We start from the raw sequence: 25,208 nt of genomic DNA on the forward strand, positions 1-25,208 counted from the left end.
CGGATCTGATCTTTGTTGAAGAACTAGCCCTGATTAACAGACTCTGGAACAGCAGAGCACATCACTACCAATGTAACCACTACCAAGTAATCCAATGTATGTGTGATAAAAAAATTCTACTCATATATTAGGAGAACTATTTCCACAGTTAAGGTGAGATGGACTCACTTTTTAAATAAATATTGGCAGCTAGCTAGCTAGTTTCTTTTTTCCAGAATGTTCATAAATGATTCAAAGGAGAAAATAATCCCTAAATGTCCAAAATATTGGTTCCAAAGTACAGTGAATACTCTGTCCTCAAACAAATCGGTTTTCGAATGAAAATTTCGAGATTTTTTGAGCTTCTGTTTTCGAACAAAAATCGGAACTCGAACGCCTGTGACAAAACTCGGAAATAATATAATGCGCGCGGCCCGACCAAAAAACGCAGAAATAACATAACGTGCGCGACGCAACCAGCTGAGCCATGATGCGCATTGTTATTGTGTATAACGCAGCCTCTGTAGGCAGACGTGGGAAATATATCGATTCGGTTTTCGAACAAATCGTTTTTCAAACCCCCCTTCTCGAACGGATTGCGGTCGAGAACCGATGTTGTTCTGGATTGGAATATTTCTGTAAAATGCATACCAGTGATGTCACAGCATTTCATGGAGGATCATAGCACTGCTAATACACAAAGTTGGCGTATCGGAGCCATTGCAACTTTTTAGTTGCCTGTGCATTTTACCCACAAGCCAAGAAAGTGGGATGCAACCTCAACATGTGCGCGATTACACGCAGGTACATGAATAAGTCTGAACAACTACAAATAATCCACAAAGTTGGAGAGCTGGAATGGCCTAGTTATGAGTACGCCCTAACATCCAGAAAGTAAACATGCTTAAAATATGTCAGCTATGTCAGATTTTAAATCCGATTTAGGTGGCAGGGTAAAAAGACAAATCGCCAACACTGATCTTACTTCGTGCAAACAGGTGTATTGAACGTGATATGGAGCAACCGTCTCTTCGCCCTTAATCTCCACATTGATGTGCATGCGGATCGCCCCCGATACGGCCGATTTGTCCGTGCGCTTGTCTGAGGAGAGCGCACAAAACCAGCAGAGGCACATTAAAAACAAGCAAACAGAGACTCTCGGAGGACATTATGACGCTTGTAAACCTCACCCAGATTGTACCACACGTCCATCTCGCCGCTCAGAGTGCGGACCTCGATGATCGTTTGCCCGAGGAAGTCGTCGGACTCCCGCTTGAACTTCTGCTTCACGCGCGACTTGATGTCGTCATCCTCGTCCCAGACTCGCACCTTGATGCGATCCGAGGAGTTGTGGCATTCGCTAAAGACGCGACATCAAACGGACAAAGTTACACCGCTGATGTACCGTGAACGTGCGACTGAACAATATCCATCCATCCATCCATTTTCTTCACCGCTTATCCTCACGAGGGTCACGGGGAGTGTTGCAGCCTATCCCAGCTGTCAACAGGTCGGTGGCGGGGTACACCCCGAAATGGTTGCCAGCCAATTGCAGGGCACATGGAGACGAACAACCACGCTCACAATCACACCTCGGGGCAATTTAGGGGCATTTTCTTTTGCTGCTTATCCTCATGAGGGTCGCGGGGAGTGCTGCAGCCTATCCCAGCTGTCAACGGGTAGGAGGCGGGGTACACCCTTAACTGGTTGCCAGGCAATCGCAGGGCACATGGAGACGAACAGCCACGCTCGCAATCTCACCTAGGGGCAATTTAGGGTCATTTTCTTTTGCCGCTTATCCTCACGAGGGTCTTGGGGAGTGCTGGAGCCTATCCCAGCTGTCAACGGGTAGGAGGCGGGGTTCACCCTGAACTGGTTGCCAGCCAATCCCAGGGCACATGGAGACGAAAAGCCACACTCACAATCGCACCTAGGGGTAATTTAGAGTGTCCGATTAATGTTGCCTGTTTTTGGGATGTGGGAGGAAACCAGAGTGCCCGGAGGAAACCCTATATAAATATGTTGGAGGGTCTCCACTCACAAATTGAAGGTCTCCTCCCAGACAGGGTTGAGGTTGCCGTAGATGGTTTTGGTCCTCTTTTTAGTCTTTCCCACCTGGACAGTGACGTAAGGGTCGCTGGAGCCGGTCTTATCCTTGGCTTGTAAACCTTGTGCACATAAAACTGCGAAAAGGAAATAAAGCTGGAAAAAAAAAGTCAAGTCTGTGCGAGTGCGACGACCGAAGTCCAGCCCAACTCACCCGTGATGCTGATCTTGGCCGACCACTTGGAGGTGCCGTCGAGCACGCTCTGTTTGATCTGCTTCATCTGGGTGCCGTGCGTGGCCTTGGGGACGGAGAAGACCTCCTGAATGAGTTCAAATATCTCCGGTTTATTCCTCTCGCGGATCTTCATGCGGTCTTTGAGGACCATGATGATGTTCTGAGTGCGGTCTTCGGCGCCGTGTTTGGAGCTCTTCTCCGCCGCTCCTGCCCGACGGTGTGAAGAAGGAAAAATTTACAATGTGGATAGAAATGTGCGTGCTGAAATGAAATCCGACAGATGAGCTGGGTCATAGGTTCTGCCTGTACAAAGATAGCTAGAGTACCTCGAGTGGTCACGCAATACTGTTCTACTCCAGCCCTGAGGTTGCTGCTAGGCATGTACAGTACATAACATACAAGTGGGTGCCCACTACGACACACAAAATTATTTTTCACTGAAGTGGCATCTGCTGGATCAGTTCTACCAGTCCTCCACTTGGGCCAAATACAAACAGAATATACAGTAACTGCAGCAAAGTACAATAGATGCCTTAATTGGGACATTTTCATGGATTTGTATCACTGGTGACGCAGCATGTGGCACATTGTCCGAGGTCATATTTCTACTCTGTTCAAAATAGATGTAAACAATTATATGTTTGCAGTTCAGTTTTATTGGAACTGTGATGGTAGCTGCCATGACAGTTTGAAGACTTTGTATAAAAAAACAAAACAAAAAAAAAAAACACTTGGTTACAGTAAAATATTTCCACAAAAATGCTCCATTTAGGTTGGTGCACTTTTGACTTTTTTATAATATGCTGCTAAAACTTCACTGTATTGCTCAAAAGTGAGCTTTCTTCTCTTTCTATATATTATCAGCAAATTTTTAATGCAGATCTCATTAGATTATGGCATGTCCACGCCAATGTTCCCTCTGCTTTTTTACGTCTGAGCAAACAACACTTAAGGCCGTGAGCGCCCCCTTTGACCGCTGTGAGCAACATCACACGTACACACTGTGGTCATTCAGTGTCATCTATTGAAGTTACATAGCTCATTAAAAGGTTCAGATTACATTCCCATCAAAACATTTTGAAGAAGAATTTTGTGTTTTTGCAAACTTACACTGAAAATGTAAACAAACAAAACAATACATTACAATACAAATACATATCAAGCCAACAATTAACGATAAATTTAAAATGTCGCTTCCAACTTTGTTTCATTCTTTTTTTTTAAACTCACAATGATATCCCTGTCTGTTTTTCTTGGTATAAAACCAAATTATTGCTTGGAGAATATCTTTGGTGATGCATGTTGAAAGCTGAATGATGCTACCAAACAGTTTTAGGGTGAATGTTATGTTGCCTCCTATATTTAAAATACAGAATGAGCTTTTTGGGCAATGTATCGTTTGTGCTTTCATCCTCAGTCAGGCTGTGCCAAGATGGAATTTTAACATAACACACCATCTCATCCTGTACTGTCTACTTTGGCTTCAGACCAGACCTTTTTTTACTCCAAAAAAAAAGAGAAAATCTCAACCAGTTTCACCACTTATTCTTCTATTATTCACATACCCGGGTGTTTGTAATTATGAGTATACCCCTTTAAAATGAAGGGAGGCGGTGTCAGATGAACTAGGAAGTAGAGTGTGTGGCCGGTGTGGCCGAACAGCAGCTCTTTGTGAGAGGCAGTCGGCTGCCGTGTTAAAAAAAAAAAAAAAAAGGCGTCAGGCAGTAGTTCACTGCGCTAAATCTATTTTCCTCTGCGCTCAGAGTGTTCGACAAGTGCGCAAGTGCGCAGTTGCGCAGCTTAGTGGGAACATTGGTCCACTCTACACTGCAAGAGTAACTTCGAACGAAAAATAAGAGTGAAAGGAATGAAGCATACAGCATTTCATAGATGATGCGTTGCAAAACAACTGCATAGGAGCAGTGGATGACAACAAAGATGAACAGCTTTTAATATGTTTTCCAGGAAAAAACAAACAAAGGAAATGAAAAAGTCAAAGTGAAATTGGATTGGAACAGACATTATAACAGCATAATTCATATGGGACACAACTGGCCGTTGGTGTGACTATTTAGGAAGACGTCATATCATCTCTTACTTTGCAGACAATCGGCGTTGAGCAGATCCTGGCACTTCTCGTGACATTTGACGCCGCATTCCGTGCAGCGCATGCCTTGCCGAGCGATGCCCCACAGCAGCCCCTCGCACTCGTAGCAGTAGGTGGGCGTGGTGGCGGTCCACACCTCGAAGTTGTGCGGGGTGGTGCAGGAGATGGGATAGATGAGCGCCTGGAGGGTCTTCTTGTAGACGTGACTCTTCTGTCATGGGATAAAGGACACATGGTCAGAGTAGAATTAAGAGCAGCCTTTTTGGAGACGTGTACTGTAAATATTAGATGGGATTGGCGTAATATTGAATATCACCAATCAGTACACTATTACACTATTTCCTTTGGAGAAAACCGCTTTGAAATACAAACAAGAGCTAACATTGTTTGCCAATTCAAACGAAGTACTGACCAGTTCTTCATTATGCAAGGTGCTGGACGTCAGGGCTGAAGTGATGCCGGCTTTCCTGGAGTTCTGGACCAATGACTGATTGACAGGAGAGTAACCAACGTAAACAAACCAAGTGTTGCGTAGGATCATTAAGACCATTTATAAGATTAATGGACCGTTTGTTACTCACCATAGCCTGCGGCATTGGTGTGACGCCGGGCACATATGGATAGATATGGAAACATTTACAAAAAAGTACATTATTCCATTTTCAAACAAATTCCAAGTCATACATACAAAGGGACTGGCTGATCTGTTACATATGAAAGTGATGTTGTACCTTCGTAAAATTCATTTGTTTTTTTTCCGGTTGTGGCGGGTATGCTCGAAACTCTTACCATGTAACATGAAATAATATGTTCATGTGCCTTATATCCAACAACATCCTAGCTCTAATTCTTCTTCTTCTTCTTTTCCTTTCGGCTTGTCCCGTTAGGGTTCACCACAGCGTGTCATTTTTTTCCATCTAAGCCCATCTCCTGCATCTTCCTCTCTCACCCCACCTGCCCTCATGTCTTCCCTCACAACATCCATCAACCTTTTCTTTGGTTTACCTCTCACTCGTTTCCCTGGCAGCTCCATCCTCATCACCCTTCTACCAATATAGTCACTCTCTCGCCTTTGGACATGTCCAAAAACCATCGAAGTCTGCACTCTCAAACCTTGTCTCCAAAACATCCAACAACTTTGGCTGCCCCTCTAGTGAGCTCATTTCTAATCCTATCCGACCTGCTCACTCCGAGCGAGAACCTCAACATCTTCATTTCTGCCACCTCCAGTTCTGCTTGCTGTTGTTTCTTCAGTGCCACTGTCTCTCATCTCTAATCTATTTCTCATCTGGTATTGACATGAGTGGCAAGTGGCAGATGAAGGAACCTCTTGTTTAATGGTGGTATTATTTTAATCGGACAAATTATTATATCTCAATACCTTCTTTAAATTCACATTTTCCAACTCACCCAAAAACAACTTGCACTTGATGGGTGAGCAGGCACATCAGAGCCCCAAATATGTACCGAATTTAATTTCCCTGCTTACGTCCTTTGGTGCAGCCAAGGAGAGATTGGATGAGGCATGAAGCCAAGGGAGGATATCGGCGACGAAGACGGAAGACGATAAGGAGGAGCGGAGCCTGTCTACTGGAGCTGAGTAAATACATGAACAGTGGAGACTTTAAAGGGATTAAACCCACCAGATCTCTGACCAGAGGCATCGCTTTCCTCTTCCTGAGGTCTGGCATGCTGTCGATGCTGTAAAGCGCACCACCCATCCTGGAGGGAAATTGCGCACGTATATCACCCATGAGAACGTACTTATTTACTCAGATGTTCTGTCGCCAGTACTTACCCCGCCGATAACAGCAGAGAGGCGATGCCGACGCTCTCACCTCGTGCCTGCGTGGAATACGAAATGATGAACATGGGGGAAATTGGGCAGTACAGGACCAGCTGGGTGCCATTAGAGCATTTGCTAAAATATTGAGAAGATTACCATGTACACATCTTGGCTTGTCAAACCCAGGACAGTACAAAGCTATTGTAAATAAATACATGTAAATAAATCTTGAAAATGTTTGAAACTTTCATATTTTATCCAATGTAGCCCGAGCTTGTGTTTATTTATGCTGACATTGTTGACGTACAGCATTCCTCATATTCGAGTCACTTTCAGGAGACAGGAGGAATTCATGTGCTTCCTAGTTGCGAATCTGTTGCCAAAGACAAACGGCTTGACAAAGAAATGATACTGTACTGAAAAAAGCATGTTCCAGAATCCAGAGTCTTGTGTTTTGAATTCCTCAGAATTTACACGGCCGTCATGCCACGCTCTGTTTCTGAGCTGCAAGTCCCAAATTTCTACAATAGAGAAAATATGTATCTATCATGGCACGGCAAGGATGTCAACGCCCCACATGAAACATGCATGCATGCACAGAGAAGTGCATCTTTTGGAACTGAATCTGTGACCCAGATATACGTCAGTCCCATCACCAATGTCCTGCCCGCATTGCGCCGCAGTGCCGGTAAACAACATCGGCCAATTCTGGGACTTTTAAGTGACAAATGGATGATGGTCTGTTTTATTTGACTTCAGTTATATCGTGGTTTGTTCTTTGGAAGTTCCACAGTATGCACAGTTTTTATTGAATATACAGTATGTATAACATATAGTACAGTATTTATTGTCATTCCCCCGCTGGTATTATTGATAGCTGGTTTAATTCATTCTCAACTGCTTATACAGCAAGTATTCATTGATGCTATACTATATTTTCGACATATACAGTGCTGCTGACTATTATTGCTGCTGTTCACAATTATATATATGTCGTGCACTGAATATGTAGTTCGTATCTACTTTTATTTACTACGGTATATACTGTAGACTATTTACTGATGGCGTACAGTGGATGTACATGTTTTGCTCCATGCAATACTGCTGACTATTGTTGCTGTTGCTCACACTTACTTGTGTAAATATTGTACTGTACTTATGAATTAATGCAATGTTTTCCATTCACATCTGCATAGACTATATGCTGTAAGTAAGTTTCTTTTGGCTTGTCCCGTTAGGGGTCGCCACAGCGAAACGCTCATATTTGTTTCACACTGGTTTTACCCCGGATGCCCTTCCTGACGCAACCCCTCTCAGGGAGGGGAGTCCCAGTGGGAGACGAACTCACAACCCCTGGTTTACCAAACCAACGCTCTAACCACTGAGCATTGGGGCCTCTTCATATACTATATGCAGTAACGTGTATTATTCACGTACAGTTGACAAATACTAATACTCTCATTCTTCTCAGTTTCACGGGCTGGTTCTGAAAAATATGTACATACATTAATTTTCTATTCTTTGAGAATCTGATTTTGTGTGCTGCTACTGTCCACTTTGCTGTTATAAAATATGAATTTATAAATAATAAAGGCTTATTGTATTTTTGTCTCTCGGTCTAGCAAAAAAAAAAAAAAAAGTCAATGAGTTGTACAAATGAAATTAAAAATAAATGAGGTAGATTAACACACAACACCCACCTGAGATTCTGCTCCAGCCAGAGGGAGGAATCAGAACGGACTACATGCAAATCGCTATGAGTGTGGCAAACCACTGAAAAGAAAACAATGAAATGGCAAAACAAGGCTCGGGGTAAACAGAAACTACTGAATAAAACACAAGACAATATAATTCAAAACTGAAAAAAAAAAATAATAAAATAGGAGCAACACCGGAACATTGCACAAAAGCTGGTCAAAGACATGCAGGAACGGATACAACAACCTATAAACAAACTTGTGATTGCAACAATTCACATGAATATACATATATACAAATATACACAGCCACACATACACTCGAAGTACCTCTTGTAACTGCAGTCGTACTCTGCTGAACAATCGGAGCCAGTTGGCTTTGGCTCTGGCTGGACCGGGTTCCATGAGTTCCCTCTTTGGGAAGCTGGAGATTTGGTGGCAGATGGAATGCAAATGTGTTAACAACTATGCATGCGTATTGATTTATATCTAAACGTGTTTATACGGCATATAAAAGGAAAAAAATTAACGAAAGGTAGATATTATGATGACATTTCTGTCTTTCTGTGGATATAGCTCCATTCTCCCTCCGTGACGGGTCCATCAAGCGTCTTCAAGCGTAAGAGGTTTTAGTGTTATTATACAGTAATTAACTTGTCTTTCTATTTGGATTTTGCTCATGTTTGGCTAATAATGGGTTTATGATAGTCTGCCACCGTTTGAGTTTGGAATGGATTTCCAATGAGAAAATTTGTTTGGAAATTAAAATAACTTCAACCCAGATCACAGAATGTGTTCAACTTTGGCGGTTGAGCCGTACTGAAAAATACACCTCCTAATCCGGATAATAAGGAGCTCACCTGGGGAGAGGGGGCTCCTCCGTTTTCTCCTCAGGGCATGGGGGGACGCTCTCCTCGGGCGCAAGTTCTTCTGTCGGTGGGACCTCCTCTGGGGGCACTTCGGACTTCGGCTCTGGCTCTTGGAACTTGTCATCAGGTGCTGGAATCTGTGCAACAGCGGCAGTGGTGGATGAGGCGTTGATGTCGGGGGTCGTGTTGGCCAGTTGGTCTTGCTGGGTGGGTGCAAAGGGAACGTCGGCAGGGTCCGATGCGAAAGAGGGCAAGGTGTCGTCCTGTTTGAGGGGAGGGAGGACCGGCGCAGTGCTTGCGGGTTGCAGCTGATCAAGAGGCTGCTGCTGATGTAAAGACGTCTGCTTTTCCAGAGGAGGCCTGCTGGAGGACAAGCTATCAGATGGGGGAGCGAGGGTGGCAGCGGAGCTCCCGGGGGCGTAAGGTGTCTCTTGCTCTTCACTGAGAGCGCCATCCATTGGGTACGTATCTTCATCTTCCTCATATGGAATCTCCTCCTCGTCTTCATAGTTGTACACTCCTTCTTCCTCGTACATCTCATCTTCCTCGTCGCCATAGAGCGCCCTGTCTTCGCCGCCATCTTTGACATAGCTCCCTTCGTCACTGTAGACGCCCTGCTGGTCCTCCCCGTCCCAGCCCGGGAAGTCATCCTTGCCGTAACTAATGGACGAGTGGCAGGAGTGGTAAGAGTCGTTTTCGTCGTAGAACTCAGAGCCTCGCAGGCTCTCACCGTCCTCGGGGACGAACTCCTCGCTGAGTTGGGAGCTGCCTCGGCTCAGCTCGCCCGAGGAAGCGTAGCGGCTGTCTGTGGGACTGAGCGAGAAGAGTGGGGAAAACGCACATGGCTGTTATATCAACATATCGGTTGAGGAGCAGTAGAAACATCCAGGACCTGCAGGGTTCGGCGCGTGGGTTAGTTGGACATTTAAGGGACTCGTGTTGACGTTGAGACCAGAGAGGGAGCTAGCTACCAGTGGGAGAGGGTTGACTTTCAACCAACCAGCAAGCTTGAGAGTGAAGTTTGGAGGTGGGAGGTGTTAGACTTGTGATGCATCTACAGCCTTGTTCACATTGCCGTCAAATCCGATTTCTAAATCAAATTGTATCCCCTCGCAGCACTCCTGTTATTTGCAAGTGATCAAAACAGATTTTTTTGTTTCTCACTTTGTCCTTTGTATGGCACTTAGCGTGCTTCAGCCAGAGGTCTAGTCTTTAAACGAAAGCACTGCAGCTCAGTTATTCTTCCGGCTAGGTTATCAGGGTGACGTGAAAAAACATAGCACCGGGCAAACACACGGTTGGTTTGGAAACAGTGGAAAAATGGAAATACGTCATCAAGATATGCAAGTACTTTGCCATCAAGTTGCAGAACTGATTTCCACCACCATACACTCTAAATTTAGGACAGAAAAAAGTACAAAACGTGTTGTTTCTCCATCATTGTGTGCCCTGCAGTAAAAACACACTTTGATTTCTTGTCATCTGGACTGAAATGCTTTGAATGATATTCATATTCAGTCTTTCAAACAATGTCTTTTATGAGAGTTTTCTATTTGAAATCAATATAGAAACTGCAAAAATCCGATTTGAGACTGGCAGTGTGAACAAGGTCGACATTAACACCAATTATCAGTTTAAGTGAAACAGAAATCTGAATGCACTCATGTCAGTCCTTGTCTAGAGAGTTCTGACCCAAAACACGGTAGGGTCACGCGTGGCAAACAGGTACTCGGTGAGCGACCAGAAAAAGTACAGCTAAAAGACCCCTATGATGGTATACACCGATGGCTTTAGGTTTAGGTCACCGAGACCCCCCTCTGGAGTCAGGCCTGGAGGTGGGGCTCCACGGCGAGCGCCTGGGCTGCACCCATGGGACCCTGCTGGGCACAGCCTGAAAAAGTAATGTGGGTCCCTCTTCCCATGGGGTCCGTACCTGTGGGAGGGGCCATCGAGGTCAGGTGCAGCATAAACTGGGAGGTGGCCAGAGGCAGGGACCTTAGCGATCCGATGCCCCGCTCCAGAAACTGGCTATAGTGACATGAATGTCACCTCTCTGGCAGGGAAGGAGCCTGAGCTTGTGTGTGAGGCTGAGAGGTTCTGGCAAATCTCACTGGAGCGGTTCACAACCAAGTGTGAAGCGGCTAGGATGAGAATCATCAGTCAAATCTGAGACCATGGTGCTCAGTCAGAAAAGGGCAGAGTACGCCCTCCAGGATCCTGCCCCAAGTGGAGGAGTTCAAGTATCTTGGGGTCTTATTCACGAGTGAGGGAAGAATGGAATGCGAGATGGGCAGATGGATCGGGAGAGCATCTGGTCTGTTGTGGTAAAGAATGAGCTAAACCAAAAGGCAAAGTTCTCAATTTACCGGTCGATCTATGTTTTTACCTTTAACTACAGTCCCGAGTTGCGGGTCATGACCAAAAGAACAAGATCCCGGATACAAGCGACTTCAATAGGCTTGCTCCGCAGGGTGTCTGGGCTCTAACTTGGAGATAGGGGGAGAAGCTCTGTCACCCGGGAGGAACACAGAGTAGAGCTACTTCTTCAGATGCCTCCCGGACACCTCCCTGGAGAGGACATGCTGGAGGGATAACGTCTTTCAGTTGAGCTGGTAATGCCTTGGAATCCCTCTAGAAGATCTGGATGAAGTGGCTGGGGAAAGGGAAGTCTGGGCTTCCCTGCCAAAGCTACGGCCGCCTCGACGCGACCTCGGCTAAGCGGTAGAAGATGGATGGATGTATGGGTCAAATCAAGCACAAAATATATGAAATTGCCAGAAATAAGTAATGAGACCCACATGCGGGACCATATTTTTGTACACTCACACCGTGACATCACGTTTTTGTGCATTTGTGTGACATCACAGAGTCATTCTGTCCACATTAGAAGTCATATTTGTGTAACTTAAACGGTGAAAAAGTGCATTTAACAAAAAATAAATAAAAATCTGAATTGGGCAGCATGTCTAAATATAGATTATTCGCAGTGTTTCTAATGAATTTCCATGTTTGGAAATAAAATCTATTACAATGACTTTGAACTTCACTTTTCAGCACACCATTGTCATTCCGAATACAATTTAGCAAAATCATCTCGGTCACCCACATACTATAAGACACCACATAATGGAGAAGAGCCAAGTGATTTAAAAATACTGTAGATGCAGGACCAGTATTGATAGTGATTTTTTTTTTGTGTGTGTACATTTACGAAGAGATAGGGTTAGAGCGCATGCATGCAAGCACAGTGAGCGAGGAGGACGGGACAAGTCCACCACTGACGTCACAGCAAGACTGAGTCACAGGCTGGAGCAGGAAGAAGAGGGAGGAGTTCAGAACGAGGTACAGAGACCCACCTATCGGACAGCGAATGCCTACTGTCTAGAGAATACTGACGACTGGTGCGCCGGCTCGACCCTGAGCCCGAGTCGATATCGCTGCGCCCGTTGGTGGCCAAGTCTAAACTATCATAGGGTCTGGTAAGAGGAGCAGGGGAGGGGGAGGGGGGAGAGGTAGGAGAGGAGCATCAGTAGAGCTCGACTTAAAGCAAAGAAACCACATCCGATTCAATAAATCCTTAATTCCTCACATATACACAAAAGATAATCACAGGTTTATGCGCAAGAGCAGTGAGCCTCAGTGTGCTTGTATACACTGAAGGCAGAATTATTCTCTGGGGGAGGGGGGGGGGCACAGCGGGGACAGCATGTACGTATAACAAAGTGGGTGAAAAAATGTTGTAGGGTACATCTTTGGGGTGATGTGGACTTCAAAACAACTTACCGTAATTTCTGGACTTGCGACTTTTGGTTGGTTCATAGCAGTGTTAGGCAAAGCCTACTTTAGCTCACCCCGCATGTGCAAACAACGACAGTACAGGAAAACACGCTCTCAGTGAGCCCCCCCCCCCTTATTTTAAGCTCTCACGTAAGAAATCTTAACAAACATGAGTATGGATGCTGCAGTAAAGAAGACAAAAATGTATCACTTTCATACGGAATGGGAGGCGGCCAACTTTTTAACAATGTCTTTTTCGAAGTGCGTTTTGCCTCATCTGCCAGCGGAGTGAAATATGGAGCGGCATTTTCCAACTGTTTATGGAAAATACGACACCGACATTCCACCGAAAAACAAGCTGAGGACGGGAAAAGTGAACGAACTAAAATCCAAATTGGCCGCACAGCACCCAGCAGGCACAAGACGTGAATTCAACGTTGAATTGAGGTTGTTTTAGGTCGCGACGTCGAACAACCTAAATTCAACGTAAATTCCACAGTTGAATTTTCATGTTGTCAAATAACATTGTTTCAATGTTGATTCCTCATGGATGTCGCAACTAACGTGATGTGTCAGTTACTGTCTGAAAATATTACCATGATGCACTGCAGATGATGCTGCCATTCCTAGTTTTCAAATCGTCACCAATCGTTCATTGTGATTTACAATTTTTATCGTAATTAATCTGTCTAACCTACCAGTCCGTCCGTCCAGAATGTGAGCTCCAACAGTCACCGCTAGTCAGCCGTATATTCTCCGCCCGAGCTGTAGTGCGATCTTGCACGGGGTTAGGAGGTAACAAGGACCCCGGGTCGACGGATGAAGTTGACGTTCTGTGTGTGTGTGATAGGTTTGCATGTTCCGCCTGCCAACAGGTAGTGGTGGGTTGGGTAATAAAGGTTTCAATCAATAGTTTTAATGGCTCAATTTCCTTGTAGCATGGGTACGTTGATTTTATGTTGGATTGTCATGTCGATGCAATTTGTTTCAGCGTTGTAAGACAACGTTGATTCTCGGTTAGATTGTGACGTCCTCGCAATTTAGAAATACAATGTTAAAACAACGAATTTTCGACATTGGACCTGGACGTTGTTTCAATGTTGTAAGACAACGTTGATTCTAGGTTAGATTGTGACGTCGTCGCAATTTACAAATACAATGTTAAAACAATGAATTTTCGATGTTTGACCTGGAAGTTGTTTCAATGTTGTAAGACAACGTTGATTCTAGGTTAGATTGTGACGTCGTCGCAATTTACAAATATAATGTTAAAACAACGAATTTTCAACGTTGGACCTGGACGTTGTTTCAACGTAAAATCCACGTCTTGTGCCTGCTGGGCAGTCTCTTTTCAACGGCGAAAGCCGCCACCAGCTGAAGCATCGTTTCCGGGGTCGTCACACCATCCTAAATAACAAGGAGTCCTTCCAAGAAGATCTTTTAAAAATAAATATTATCTTCAATAAAATCTCTGTAGCTGTAAAGGGGCTGTGAAGCCATGGTTGATGTGTGGAAGGACATCGAAGATTTTGAGTGTTTCTCACTGTAGTTGGACGAATCCACCGACGTGAGTGACAAAGCCCAGGTTCGCATCTTCATGCGTATGGCATTTAGTGATCATCAACGGGAACTCAGATAGTTACAAAAAATGATAATTATTAATTAGTTAATTATGTTGTGTAGTATTGGCTCATGCGGTTATGCAAGGCACATAAACATACATTTACACATGAAGAATCCTCATTAAACTTTAAAATAAATGTTTTTTGCATTTTTGTAGTGTGTAGATCTTTGTGACTTGGTCATTCTAAAAAAAAAAAAAAAAGTCACCCTCCCCCGTCGATCACGAGAGGCTGGATGCTTGAGAAGTAGATCTTGGGGTAAAAAAAAAGCCTGGGCACCCCTGCACGAGAGCCAGCAGTTGGAGCTGTGATGGAAAAACACACCACTGGAGGACTGCAGTGAAAAGGTCTAGCCTGCAGTTGTCAATCAAATGCTCGTGACGCACATTGAGGATGGTTTGGCCTTGGAGGAGGCCTGCGCTCTACCGAGTGCCATTCGAGAATAGACAATAATAGAATCCCTCCGTGATCACTGTGCAAGCAGTAAAAGTAAATTAAAACTGCTTCATATTGTGTGGTACATTGACTAATATAATTGTGGATACAGTCCTTGCATTAGGTCTAATTAGACTGTGTGGGTGTACGTAATTAATAAATTTTTTTTTTCTGTATTAGTGTTACTGATAATCACCGTGGTAACCTGAAAGGTACATCTTAGCTATTGGACTCACTCAAATAACGGGCGTCGGTGATAACAGTGATGCGGTACCTTATATCTCGGGGGTCATAGTCCATATCGTGGATGTCGTCGTACGGGTGTCTGTAGTGCTGTTGCCTGATGGGATACTGGTGCATGGAGGCGTTGGGCTGGGATGTCGTGTAAAAGGGGGGCGGCATGCTGTTACTGGTCTCGCTGCGGTAGTCGCTGTCCCTGTCGTCCACGGCGCTGTCTGGGTCGTCATCTGTTCACATAAACAGAACGTGCAAAAGAGGGCGATGAGGATGAGGACTAGGGGAAAAAAATTTTAAAAGACTTTCAAGTAGTCATAGAAAGTGCAGCTAAGAGCTGCTGGGCAAAATAAACAAGTCGATCACTACTTAGATTTCAGTCAATAAAGATTTACTAAATAGTAAATACACATTTATGAGCACAGGTGCATCAGAGACTTACTTTGCTGATCGCCCCAAAGACTCCAATTGCCTGGAAGATAAAACAAAAATCACATGAAATCATAAATGAAGTACATTGTCAGTCCAGAAATTACCAGAATATCATAAAGGGAGGAGAATCACTCGGTTGGATAAAATACCTGTCATGTCATTTACTACAATAAATTAAAACAAAAATATTTTATGTACGTGTAATGAACTGAGTCTGAAGTTTGCCGCAAACAAGTCACGGAGCGCTTCAGACGATGGGTGCTCACGAAGTAGCCCTCAGCCTCAAAAAGGTTGTTGAGCCCTGGATTAGCGCTTTCAATGCACGTTAAAGTGTATTGCTGGAAAATTATGAATTTCAAGACAATAAAGAAACAGTTGGTTGACAGCCACGAACTGCTTATGTGACTGTTGCCTGTCATCTTACGACTGCTCTTGGGCCCTTCCCCAACTTAAGCAGAAACATGAAATGGATTTATGTTTTTGCCATTTCCAGGTAAGTGACAAAAGTGTCACAAGCGCCATGCTACAAAAAAAGAAGAGTGATAAAAACGTACATTACGTGCATTTCATACTCGACATCAAGCAGTCATACAATGCCCGCTCTCACAGTTTATCAGCCTCTTCTTCCCGTGAGCCTCATTACCAACACCCACCCACCAGATTCCAACCTCTTGTCCACTTGAGAAATGAGCCTCGGAGGAGGGAGTGCAGCAGCATTTAAAAAAATAAAACAAAAAAAGGAGACGGCCTGACATGCCACAAGGGGAGTTGGGACGGACGAGATCACAATCACTTCACACTCACAGCACTGTGTGGAAGGCGCCTGGAGAGGCCTCTCTTGCTCCTCTTGATGGGCATACTGAGGATGGAAATGCAAAACAAACACATGAACAAATAAAAAGCAAAAGATTTGCCAATATCGGCACAGTGAGATGCGTTCCACATGCTCATCAATCAAATCCCAGATAAAGTAGCTGTAATCATCTTCAAAAAGGTTGGCGAACTGTGCATTAGAGCAGCCTGATTGGACCCTGAGAAAATACTTGGAGTTTCATCATTGATTTATTAATGGTGTTATGGCTATTGAGCTTCATGCAGATGCGATCCATTGTGACAATTATAAAGCAGTGAGTAGCACAATTTGCGCAAACGTTCTTTCTTCTGGGATTCAAACACGAGAGTAAGTATAAGAAACGGAGAGCGAGAAAAAAAATAGATACAGTGATGGTCACTCAATAAAACTCTTACATCTTGGTCTCTCATGGCATTCAGTTGCTCAAGCTTCTTGGCCCAATATCGTGCCTCTTCTTCTGGAATGTCTGCAATGAATGTCACACGCGCCATGACACATGTGATTTGATATCACTAATAATTTGTAATGCAGACCAGAAAACGACAAGCAAGAGGCCAAACCTAGTGGCAATTCGAAGCGCGTGTCCAACAGCAGCCTGTGGAAGGTTGGGTCTTTGGTGCCGCAGATCTCATTCTCAGCCATGATCACGTTGGAGTCCAGAGTCAACCATTGACCCGGACCCTCCTAGGAATCGAATAGGAGCTGTGTAAATATAACTTGTACAAAAAGAGAACCAAAATATCACTCAGTGGAGCTTATGTTGGGTCCGCTATTTAAAGGGGAAATCCATTGCATGAACACTGTATCCAATAGGTCATGTAATATGTACCCTATTTTGACAATATGATGTTAAATGGTCTCTCATTTAATTGTGTTTTGAGAAGATTTTTATCGACAATTACGAATTTTCAGGGCCACTGCCATATTCGCGAGTCACATGACCTACGTGCACGGGTGTGAGGTGTACCGTGCCACAACAAAGGCTTGATTACATGGGACGCCATTAATCCCAGCGCTGATGTCACGGATTTATCCTCATCTGATGAAGAAATGGCAGTATCGGTTGATCGGGAAGACAGAGGAATGCTTCCATACAGATTTGACCATCTGCGGCTGCCGACCCGGAGAGGGCCTTTGTTAACGTACTTATGTCTTAGGCCTCCCGAGTAGTCAGACTCCGCGTCATTCTCCCCGAACAACCATCCGAATATTCAACATTTACAGCCACAGGTTCAAATCTGTATGGAAGTATTCCTACGACTTCCCGATCTTTGTTGCGGCTCGGTACACGTCACACCTGCGCACGCAGGTCATGTTACTCGCGAAAATGGCAGCGCCCCTGAAAATTCGTGATTGGCGATAAAAATCTTCTCAAAACACTATTAAATGAGAGAGAATTTAAGATCACATTGTCAAAATAGGGTACATATTACATACATACTATTGGATAAACTGTTCATGCAAAGCACTGGATTTCTCCTTCAAGTAATTTTGCGACTCACCTCATTGGACTGTCGGATGCTACTCAGGGGGATCCATAAGGTGCCCACCATGGTGTCCCAGATCAGGCCTTTATTCCACACCTCCACTGTTAGGCCCAGGTCCAGTCGGTTTATCTCACTGTGGGTCAGGGATGCAAGGAAGGGAAAGGGTTAAAAAGGACAAATATAACGACATCACAAAGATAAATAGAGTTTGAGTCTGGAAAACATGGACACCCCAGTGCTGATTTTTCTTCTTTTTTCTAGCTGATGCACAAGTCAGCATAAGCCGCCTCCACTTTAACCCTGCTGATGGAGAAATGCTGCGATTGAATCTGCTAAGGAAGATGATGAATTGGACAAAGATGCTCAATGTCAAGTAGGCTGCCAGCAGGATAAAGAGCACAGTATATAAGCACAGGCACACACGACACAGTTTCTGTATGACTGACTGCAGTGAACTTAGTGACTCTTCCATCTTTCATACACCAAAGGCAAACTTGTTAAGACAAATATACTTAATGTTGGGGGTAGTGAGATAGAGGCAGTGGCAGTCCTTGGTTAAATGGCATCCTGTATGAAACCCTGCTTGGACGTGGCATTTGCATGATAAATGACTCCTGGTTTTCTGTTACTTGTGCGCTGTTTTTCCACAACCTGTTGGTTGAGCTCAGTTGTTTTCTACATTAGTGTACCAAAGATTGGGAAGCACCAAAAGTTGTTCTTCTACTACAGTTGAGAATTTGCAAAGAGTATATTCACTCAATACTCTTTACAAGATCATTACTGTGTACTAGGAACTGCCTCATACTTTCAAGCATAAAAAGTATAGTTTAAAGTGGTGCATTGACATACAAGTTTAATTTATTCGGTAATCACGCTTGTAATGCTAAACACTTGCATCTCAAATCGTTTTCTTTTCTTTTCGGCTTGTCCCATTAGGGGTCGCCACAGCGTGTCATCTTAGATGAACGCATATTTGTTTGGCACAGTTTTACGGCAGATGCCCTTCCTGACCCCCCCCCTCTGGATTTAGCCGCGGAGAGAACCTTACAGCAACTGGTATTCCCAGGCGGTCTACTCTAAGGGTATTTCAATTCATTTCAATGGGGGAAATGTACTTAATATGAGAGGAAATTGTCACGAATTTGAAGATGGAACAAATTACCCTAATTTCCGGCCTATAAACCGCAACTTTTTTCATACGCTTTCAACCCTGCGGTTAGTGCTGTGATGTGGCTAATTTGTGCATTTTTGTCTAATGGCCGCAAGGGGGCATTCGAGCGGAAAAGGTAAGAGTGAGACCGGTGGAGTATACGTGCCGAGGAAGTGACTTTTACCAGCCGTGTTAGCGCTGCGCTAGCGTGTCACTGCCGTGTCTCAGTGATTTTTACCGGTATGTTTTTTTTTAACCGCCCCTGTTAGCGTGGTGTTAGTCTTAGCGTGGAGCTAGCATTAGGGAGCTAGTGTAAGCGTGGCGGCACTAGCATTAGCGCGGCAGCGCTACCGTTAAACTCTCCGTGTACCGTCTTTCACAATTGCACACAAACACTTGTATCTCAAATGCTATTAATCCACTCCAGCAGTCCCAAAACATCCATAATCCACCTATCCATCCATTTTCTTTGCCACTTATCCTAGACAAACGCTCTCACAATGACACTTAGGGGCAATTTAGAGTTTCCAATTGATGTTGCATGTTTTTGTAACCCATGGAACATCCATTTGTTGATTTTACGAACCGCTTATCCTCACTAGGGTCAGCCAATCAGACTGTATTTGGAATAGGATATAGAAAATTAATCTTGGACATTGTGTCAAATCCTGGATAACCATGTAAAGACAAGAGACATCAACCAGGTAAGCAGATATTTTGGATTTGACTCCCAAAATAAAACAATCTCCTGACGAAAGATCCCTTGGCGACAAGCAGTCGAGCCTCCCTCGGCTGAGTCTCAGAGTCTTAACTGATTCAAATCACTATAATGGCGTCAGTCTTGATATGAAAACTCGGTTTCCTTGGAAGCCAAGGATATCATCCGGTAAATGGCAGCATGTTGTGCCGCTTCATAAAAAGGGGGAAAAAATGAGGAGAGGAAATGAGTGGGAGAGGGTGAGTCAGGTATTTACAGAGAAATAGCTTGTTAGAGGAGCTGTAAATATTATTGACTTGAAATCTTTGACGTGCCAGTTGGTTCAGCATTTGGATTTTTTTCCTATATCTACATCACTTTTTTTTTTTTAATAAATTTATAGAAGGATATTTAAGCCCAGACAGAGAAACTTTCAAATTAGGAGAAATGGTCCGGAGAGAATATCTCCAAACTTGGGAGTTCAAACATTCAATATTTGTCATCACGCAAAACTGATTCATGAGAATCTTTGGGTTTTCTTATTTTTATTTTTTTTTTTGTGATCCTGGCACAGACCTCTACCAGGGGTGGCGATAAAGAGGAAAAGTGTTTAGATAAGCTTAGTACCAGTTCCTCTGACATAGGATCTGGATGCTAAATTCAAATACACATTACACCATTAGGAGTGAGTCTAACAGATGTAACAGTATGGTTTCATGCCTAGAAAGAGTACCACTGATTATTTATTAGATTATATTATTTGCCTTGTGGATGGTCGTGGAAAAGTACAGAGAAGGTGAGAAGGAGCTGCATTGTGTCTTTGTAGACCGAGAGAAAGCCTATGACAGAGTATCAAGAGAGGAACTGTGGTACTGCATGCGCAAGTCTGGTGTGGCAGAGAAATATGCTAGAATAGTACAGGACATGTATGAGGGCAGCAGAACAGCGGTGAGATGTGGCGTAGGTCTGACAGAATAATTTAAAGAGGAGGTGGGACTGAATCAGGGATCCACTGTGAGCCCCTTCCTGTTTGTAGTAGTAATGGATGGGCTGACAGACGAGGTTAGACTAGAATCCCCTTGGAACATGATGTTCGCAGATGATATTGTGATCTGCAATGAAAGCAGGGAGAAGGCGGAGGAACAATTAGAAAGATGGAGGCATGCACCGGAAAGGAGAGGAATGAAGATTAGCCAAAGTCAAACAGAATATATGTGCGTGAATGTGAGGGGCAGAGGAGGAAGAATGAAGCTCCAGGGTGGACGACTTCAAATACTTGGGGTTAACAATACAGAGCAATGGAGAGTGGGGTAAGGAAGTGAAGAAAGTGGTCCAAGCGGGGTGTAACAGCTGGCGGAAGGTGTCTGGTGTTCTATGTGACAGAAGAGTCTCTGCTAGGATGAAGGGCAAAGTTTACAAAACAGTGGTGAGGCCAGCCATGATGTACAGATTACAGATGGTGGCACTGAAGAGACAACAGGAAGCAGAACTGGAGCTAGTAGAAATGAAGATGCTGCGGTTCTCGCTCGGAGTGAGCAGGTTGGATAGGATTTGAAATGAGCTCATTAGAGGGACAGCCAAAGTTGGATGTTTTGGAGACAAGGTTCGAGAGAGCAGGCTTCGATGGTTTGGACATCACCAGAGGCGAGAGAGTGAGTATATTGGTAGAAGGGTGCTGAGGATGAAGCTGCCAAACGAGTGAGAGGAAGACCAAAGAAAAGGTTGATGGATGTTGTGAGGGAGGACATGAGGACAGTGGGTGTTAGAGAGGAAGATGCACGAGATAGGTTTAGATGGAAAAAGATGACACGCTGTGACGAGCCCTAACGCGTCAAGCCGAAAGGAAAAGAGGAAGAAGAAGATTAGGAGTGATTAAAATGTAGTGGCTGACAGATAGATCTTGACTTATAAACGCAATTGACCGTAGTCACATTTGTTACTTCAGATTTCTTTCCAGAGCTCTAATAACCACATTGATGAGCCGCGGCTGGCTAAATCACAAAAGGAGCAGCTGCCCAACAAGAGGAAACGCCTCGCGCCCACGCGTCTCATTCTTCCAGTCATTACTTCAGACTTGTGGACACGGAGGAGCCGCTGAAGGCCAAAGAATGACAAAAAGAAAAAAAAAAAAAACTTTTTTTTACACTTCAAAAGAAGTAGTGTTTTGTTTTCTAGTTTATAGGTTAAATCATTAAATGTAATTTGTATTTCTTTAATAAACACCAAACACAGAGAGTGAGCCTTTTTCGGTGATATTCTTGCAGCTAGAGGAGTCACTGAATCAAGCGTCCAACTTTTTCTAACATGTCAGGTGCTGTCCCAGTTATAGAAAACACGAGCTGCCTCGCGATCACAAACAAAACAATTGTATGCAGCTACTTGGAAAAGTTGGTAATGTGCCAATGACAGAAGACATTATGTGAGCACATTAGCGCGGCAGCCTGTTCCGGTAAATCTAATGTGCTGTGGTGAACTTATTTTTTCTTCTGTTAGGATTTCTTCTATTTTTCCAAAGATTGCTACTAAAAAAAAAAAAATTAAGTCGTTGATGAGAACAGTTGTGACTCGTTGGTCTAGGCTTATTCTTGCTTTGGGTGTCAAAGATCTTGGCTTTAAATCCTAGATTTTCCTCTCTCAAGTGAAATCCGAGATATGTTTCTATGCACATTGTTTGAATGCAATTATTGAAACCATATGCAAATACAGAGAACATTTTTTACAGTTTTTCAAAAAACATTGGTTTAGACACGCCCAGATCGTTTGAAAGCAGTCAAAAATGATTTTCTGCGATTTTGAAGCTTCGTTTTATCCATCCATTCATTTTCTTAGCTGCTCATCCTCACAAGGGTCGCGGGGAGTGCTAGAGCCTATCCCAACTGTCAACAGGCAAGAGGCAGGGTACACCCTGAACTGGTTGCCAGCCAATCGCAGGGAACATCGAGACGAACAACAGCCCCACTCCCAATCACACCTAGGAGCAATTTAGAGTGTCGAATCAATGTTGCATGTTGTGGGGGTTTGGGAGGAAACCAGAGAGCCTGGAGGAAACCCACGCAGGCACAGCTTAGGGTAAATAATAATGATAACTTTTCTGTGCATAAAACCAGCATCCAGAAAAACAATAAATTGCACAATGACTCCCACCAAAACAAAAAGAATGCTCCAAGCAATGCAAACGTGTGGCTAATTACATAGCAGCTGGCAAGATATGATTCCACAAGAAAAAGAGGAAAAAGTGCAATAACAATAAAAAGCTTTACAAAAAAAAAAAAAGAGAGAGAGTGACTCACAACATAAAATCCTGCTCCCAGCACGGCTGACTGCCGCGCACGGCGATGGTGGTGCTCTTGACATTCTGCACCTTCAGGGTCACGTAAGTGTTGAATTTTTCTGAAGGAAGCACAAGACCACAGATAAATATCCTCAATACATACGTGACGACATGTGGAACGAGCTAGTGGAGTGTGAGTCCAACTCTTACCTTGGGGTCCATCAAGCTTGGCTTTTTTCACTGTGAAGAGAGAATAGTACAGTGTACATTTGTGAATACCAGATACTGCTTCATCCTTTATCCACATTAAAGTGCCACTGTCACGAAATGCATGATTTTTAGTATGTTATTAATGAAAAAAAAACAGCAGCTGACATGGACCCATGCGTTTTATCACCACAAAACATGATTTTGACGTATACAGCTTTTTGTAACTCCCGCCATAAAAATCCTCTCGAGGGAGTTGTTTTCGGGAAGAAGCAGGAAGTGACGTACATGGCAGGACCGCCCTCAAGTGTACTCGTTTGCTTCTATTAGTTTTACCTGCTGGAAAGTAGCTCATTTGTTGCATTTGTGGATATTGCTTGAACACTCGGGAGGATGGATTTACCCTTCATGAGTTTCCAAGAGATCCGGTTCGTTGTGAAAAATGGATTGCACAGGTGCAAAGGACGGAGCTTTGTGGGTTCCAAATGACAGGTAGGTGTGTATACAGCTACTAAAAAAAGAATAATAGTTTGGGGCGGACCACGTAATCCGTCTCTCATAATGTAACAAAAGATCCGTGTATGTATGACAGGGATGCTAGGTGTGCGCGTCGGACGCCTTCTGCGTCGGGCTCGCCCGCAAAGGCTGCCGTGACGGAACGCCACCGAAGACTCCTGCATTGTGCCTCACGGATGAGCCAGCCTGGCCGAAGCCGTGCTTATCCATGAGGCACGACACGGCAGCCTTCGCCAGCTTTGGTGCTGTGTCCCCCGGTCACGGCTTCGGCTGGGGTGGCTCATGTTCGGCGCCCAGGTGGCTTATCACGGTGCCGAGCTGGGCCGCTTCACGGTGTTGTCATCGCACGCGGCTGAGTGCGCCATTCCCGGCAGGGTTGTTCATAGAAGCCGCAATCGTCCACGGTGAACAACACCGCCGATGGCGGCAGCGATAAACAATTGTTTATGGCGCACTCAGCCGCGGGCGACGACAACGCCGTAAAGCGGCCCGGCTCGGTGCCATGGTTCGGCTTGTCGCACCCGGGCCACGGCATTATGATCGCTCGCGGCTGAGTACACTACATACTGGTGGGGAGTCTGTTATTCGTTAGAAGTGATCCGCATATAATCTAAAAATGGCTCGAAATGATAGGATAATATTGCCCCAGACACTTGACTCGATTGTGAGACGTTCTTTTCTTCGAAAAGAGCTTCCGTGTCTGAAGGGGCGTCTCCTACAGGAGGGGCCACAGCGTGTTTTCAATGGCGAATGTCCGGGGTGACGTCAAGGACAGTAAATGCAGCCAATATGGCGACCACGTGGATGTCGAATGAGACTTCTGCAACTTTGCGCATGGATGATGCGCCATCCGCTCATATTTATTTTTTCGTATAGACATTGAAGTGAATAATGTTATATGTATTTTTCATTACAATATCTATTTTAGAATGTTTATAGGGATGGCACTTGACCTTTAACATTTATCGTTCCACTATCCCAAATGTAGTTCAATTTGGAGTTGAACATTTTTCTGGGAAAAAAAAAGCCTCAAATGTCAAACATGATAACATCAAACTGTCAACGTATCTTGTGACACTTTATCTTAGGGTTAGCAACCTCTGCAGCAACTCTGTCCCGATCCTCAACTGCAAGGCGTTTTGACCGCCTGGCTGACAGAAACCCGGAATAAAGAGTCGAGTGAATTTACGGCATGGAGAGCTCATTGAGGGCCTTCTAAAGGAAGACAGTCGCTCGCATCGGAGAGAGCGCTCCTGTTAAATTGTATCCCAAACGTCTATGGCACCTTCTTTGTGAGTCAATAACTATGCTACGCTATGCATCAACATCAATAAGAATGGATTAGAATATTGAAAGAGGCAAAACGTAGCTTTATTTTGGTCAGGAATCCCTAAATGAATCTAAATTCATACTATGAAATAAAAAATATTGTTGAAAAAGAGAACAACTTGCAAGTCAGCCAGCATCTTGGGACTGGTTGTGTTCAACTTGGGAGGTTCCGCTGTTCGGTAGAGAGGTGTCATTTGGGGTTTTTTTTCAGCTTTAAGTCCACGTGGGGGCAGTAATCAACCAGGACATGTTTTAGATTGCTTGGCCCTGGCACAGGTACTTTCTATACCCCAGAAATTACTACTATTCTTCATAAATTTCTGAACCCTCACAATAAATCACAATGACTATGACTGTGCTTCATTTTGACTTTTAGCGCTGTGCAAACGCTGTTTCCGTATCATACATGTCAATATGGAAATTCCCGGCCTACAAGCCGCGACTTTTTCCACACGCTTTCAACCTTGCAGTTTATGCGG

General features: G+C 44.3%; 1 protein-coding gene across 1 annotated transcript in view; it reads right to left on the bottom strand.

Moving 5' to 3' along the window:
• unc13a (unc-13 homolog A (C. elegans)) overlaps window positions 1-25,208 on the bottom strand; it is a 71,337-nt gene that overhangs the window by 34,749 nt on the left and 11,380 nt on the right. Inside the window, exons 2-21 of the mRNA XM_061826281.1 lie at window positions 22,888-22,917; window positions 22,697-22,796; window positions 17,575-17,692; window positions 16,633-16,756; window positions 16,468-16,538; window positions 16,024-16,078; window positions 15,230-15,259; window positions 14,828-15,020; window positions 12,076-12,195; window positions 8,711-9,532; window positions 8,181-8,274; window positions 6,166-6,212; window positions 6,011-6,089; window positions 4,949-4,954; window positions 4,780-4,854; window positions 4,359-4,578; window positions 2,240-2,467; window positions 2,021-2,162; window positions 1,170-1,339; window positions 965-1,080 (exon numbers count right to left, since the gene is read on the bottom strand). Of these exons, the coding sequence (XP_061682265.1) occupies window positions 965-1,080; window positions 1,170-1,339; window positions 2,021-2,162; window positions 2,240-2,467; window positions 4,359-4,578; window positions 4,780-4,854; window positions 4,949-4,954; window positions 6,011-6,089; window positions 6,166-6,212; window positions 8,181-8,274; window positions 8,711-9,532; window positions 12,076-12,195; window positions 14,828-15,020; window positions 15,230-15,259; window positions 16,024-16,078; window positions 16,468-16,538; window positions 16,633-16,756; window positions 17,575-17,692; window positions 22,697-22,796; window positions 22,888-22,917 (2,840 nt within the window). The remainder of the gene's footprint in view (window positions 1-964; window positions 1,081-1,169; window positions 1,340-2,020; window positions 2,163-2,239; window positions 2,468-4,358; window positions 4,579-4,779; window positions 4,855-4,948; window positions 4,955-6,010; window positions 6,090-6,165; window positions 6,213-8,180; window positions 8,275-8,710; window positions 9,533-12,075; window positions 12,196-14,827; window positions 15,021-15,229; window positions 15,260-16,023; window positions 16,079-16,467; window positions 16,539-16,632; window positions 16,757-17,574; window positions 17,693-22,696; window positions 22,797-22,887; window positions 22,918-25,208) is intronic.

The sequence above is a fragment of the Syngnathoides biaculeatus genome, chromosome 7, assembly GCF_019802595.1.
Source record: "Syngnathoides biaculeatus isolate LvHL_M chromosome 7, ASM1980259v1, whole genome shotgun sequence".
Lineage (NCBI taxonomy): Eukaryota > Metazoa > Chordata > Actinopteri > Syngnathiformes > Syngnathidae > Syngnathoides > Syngnathoides biaculeatus.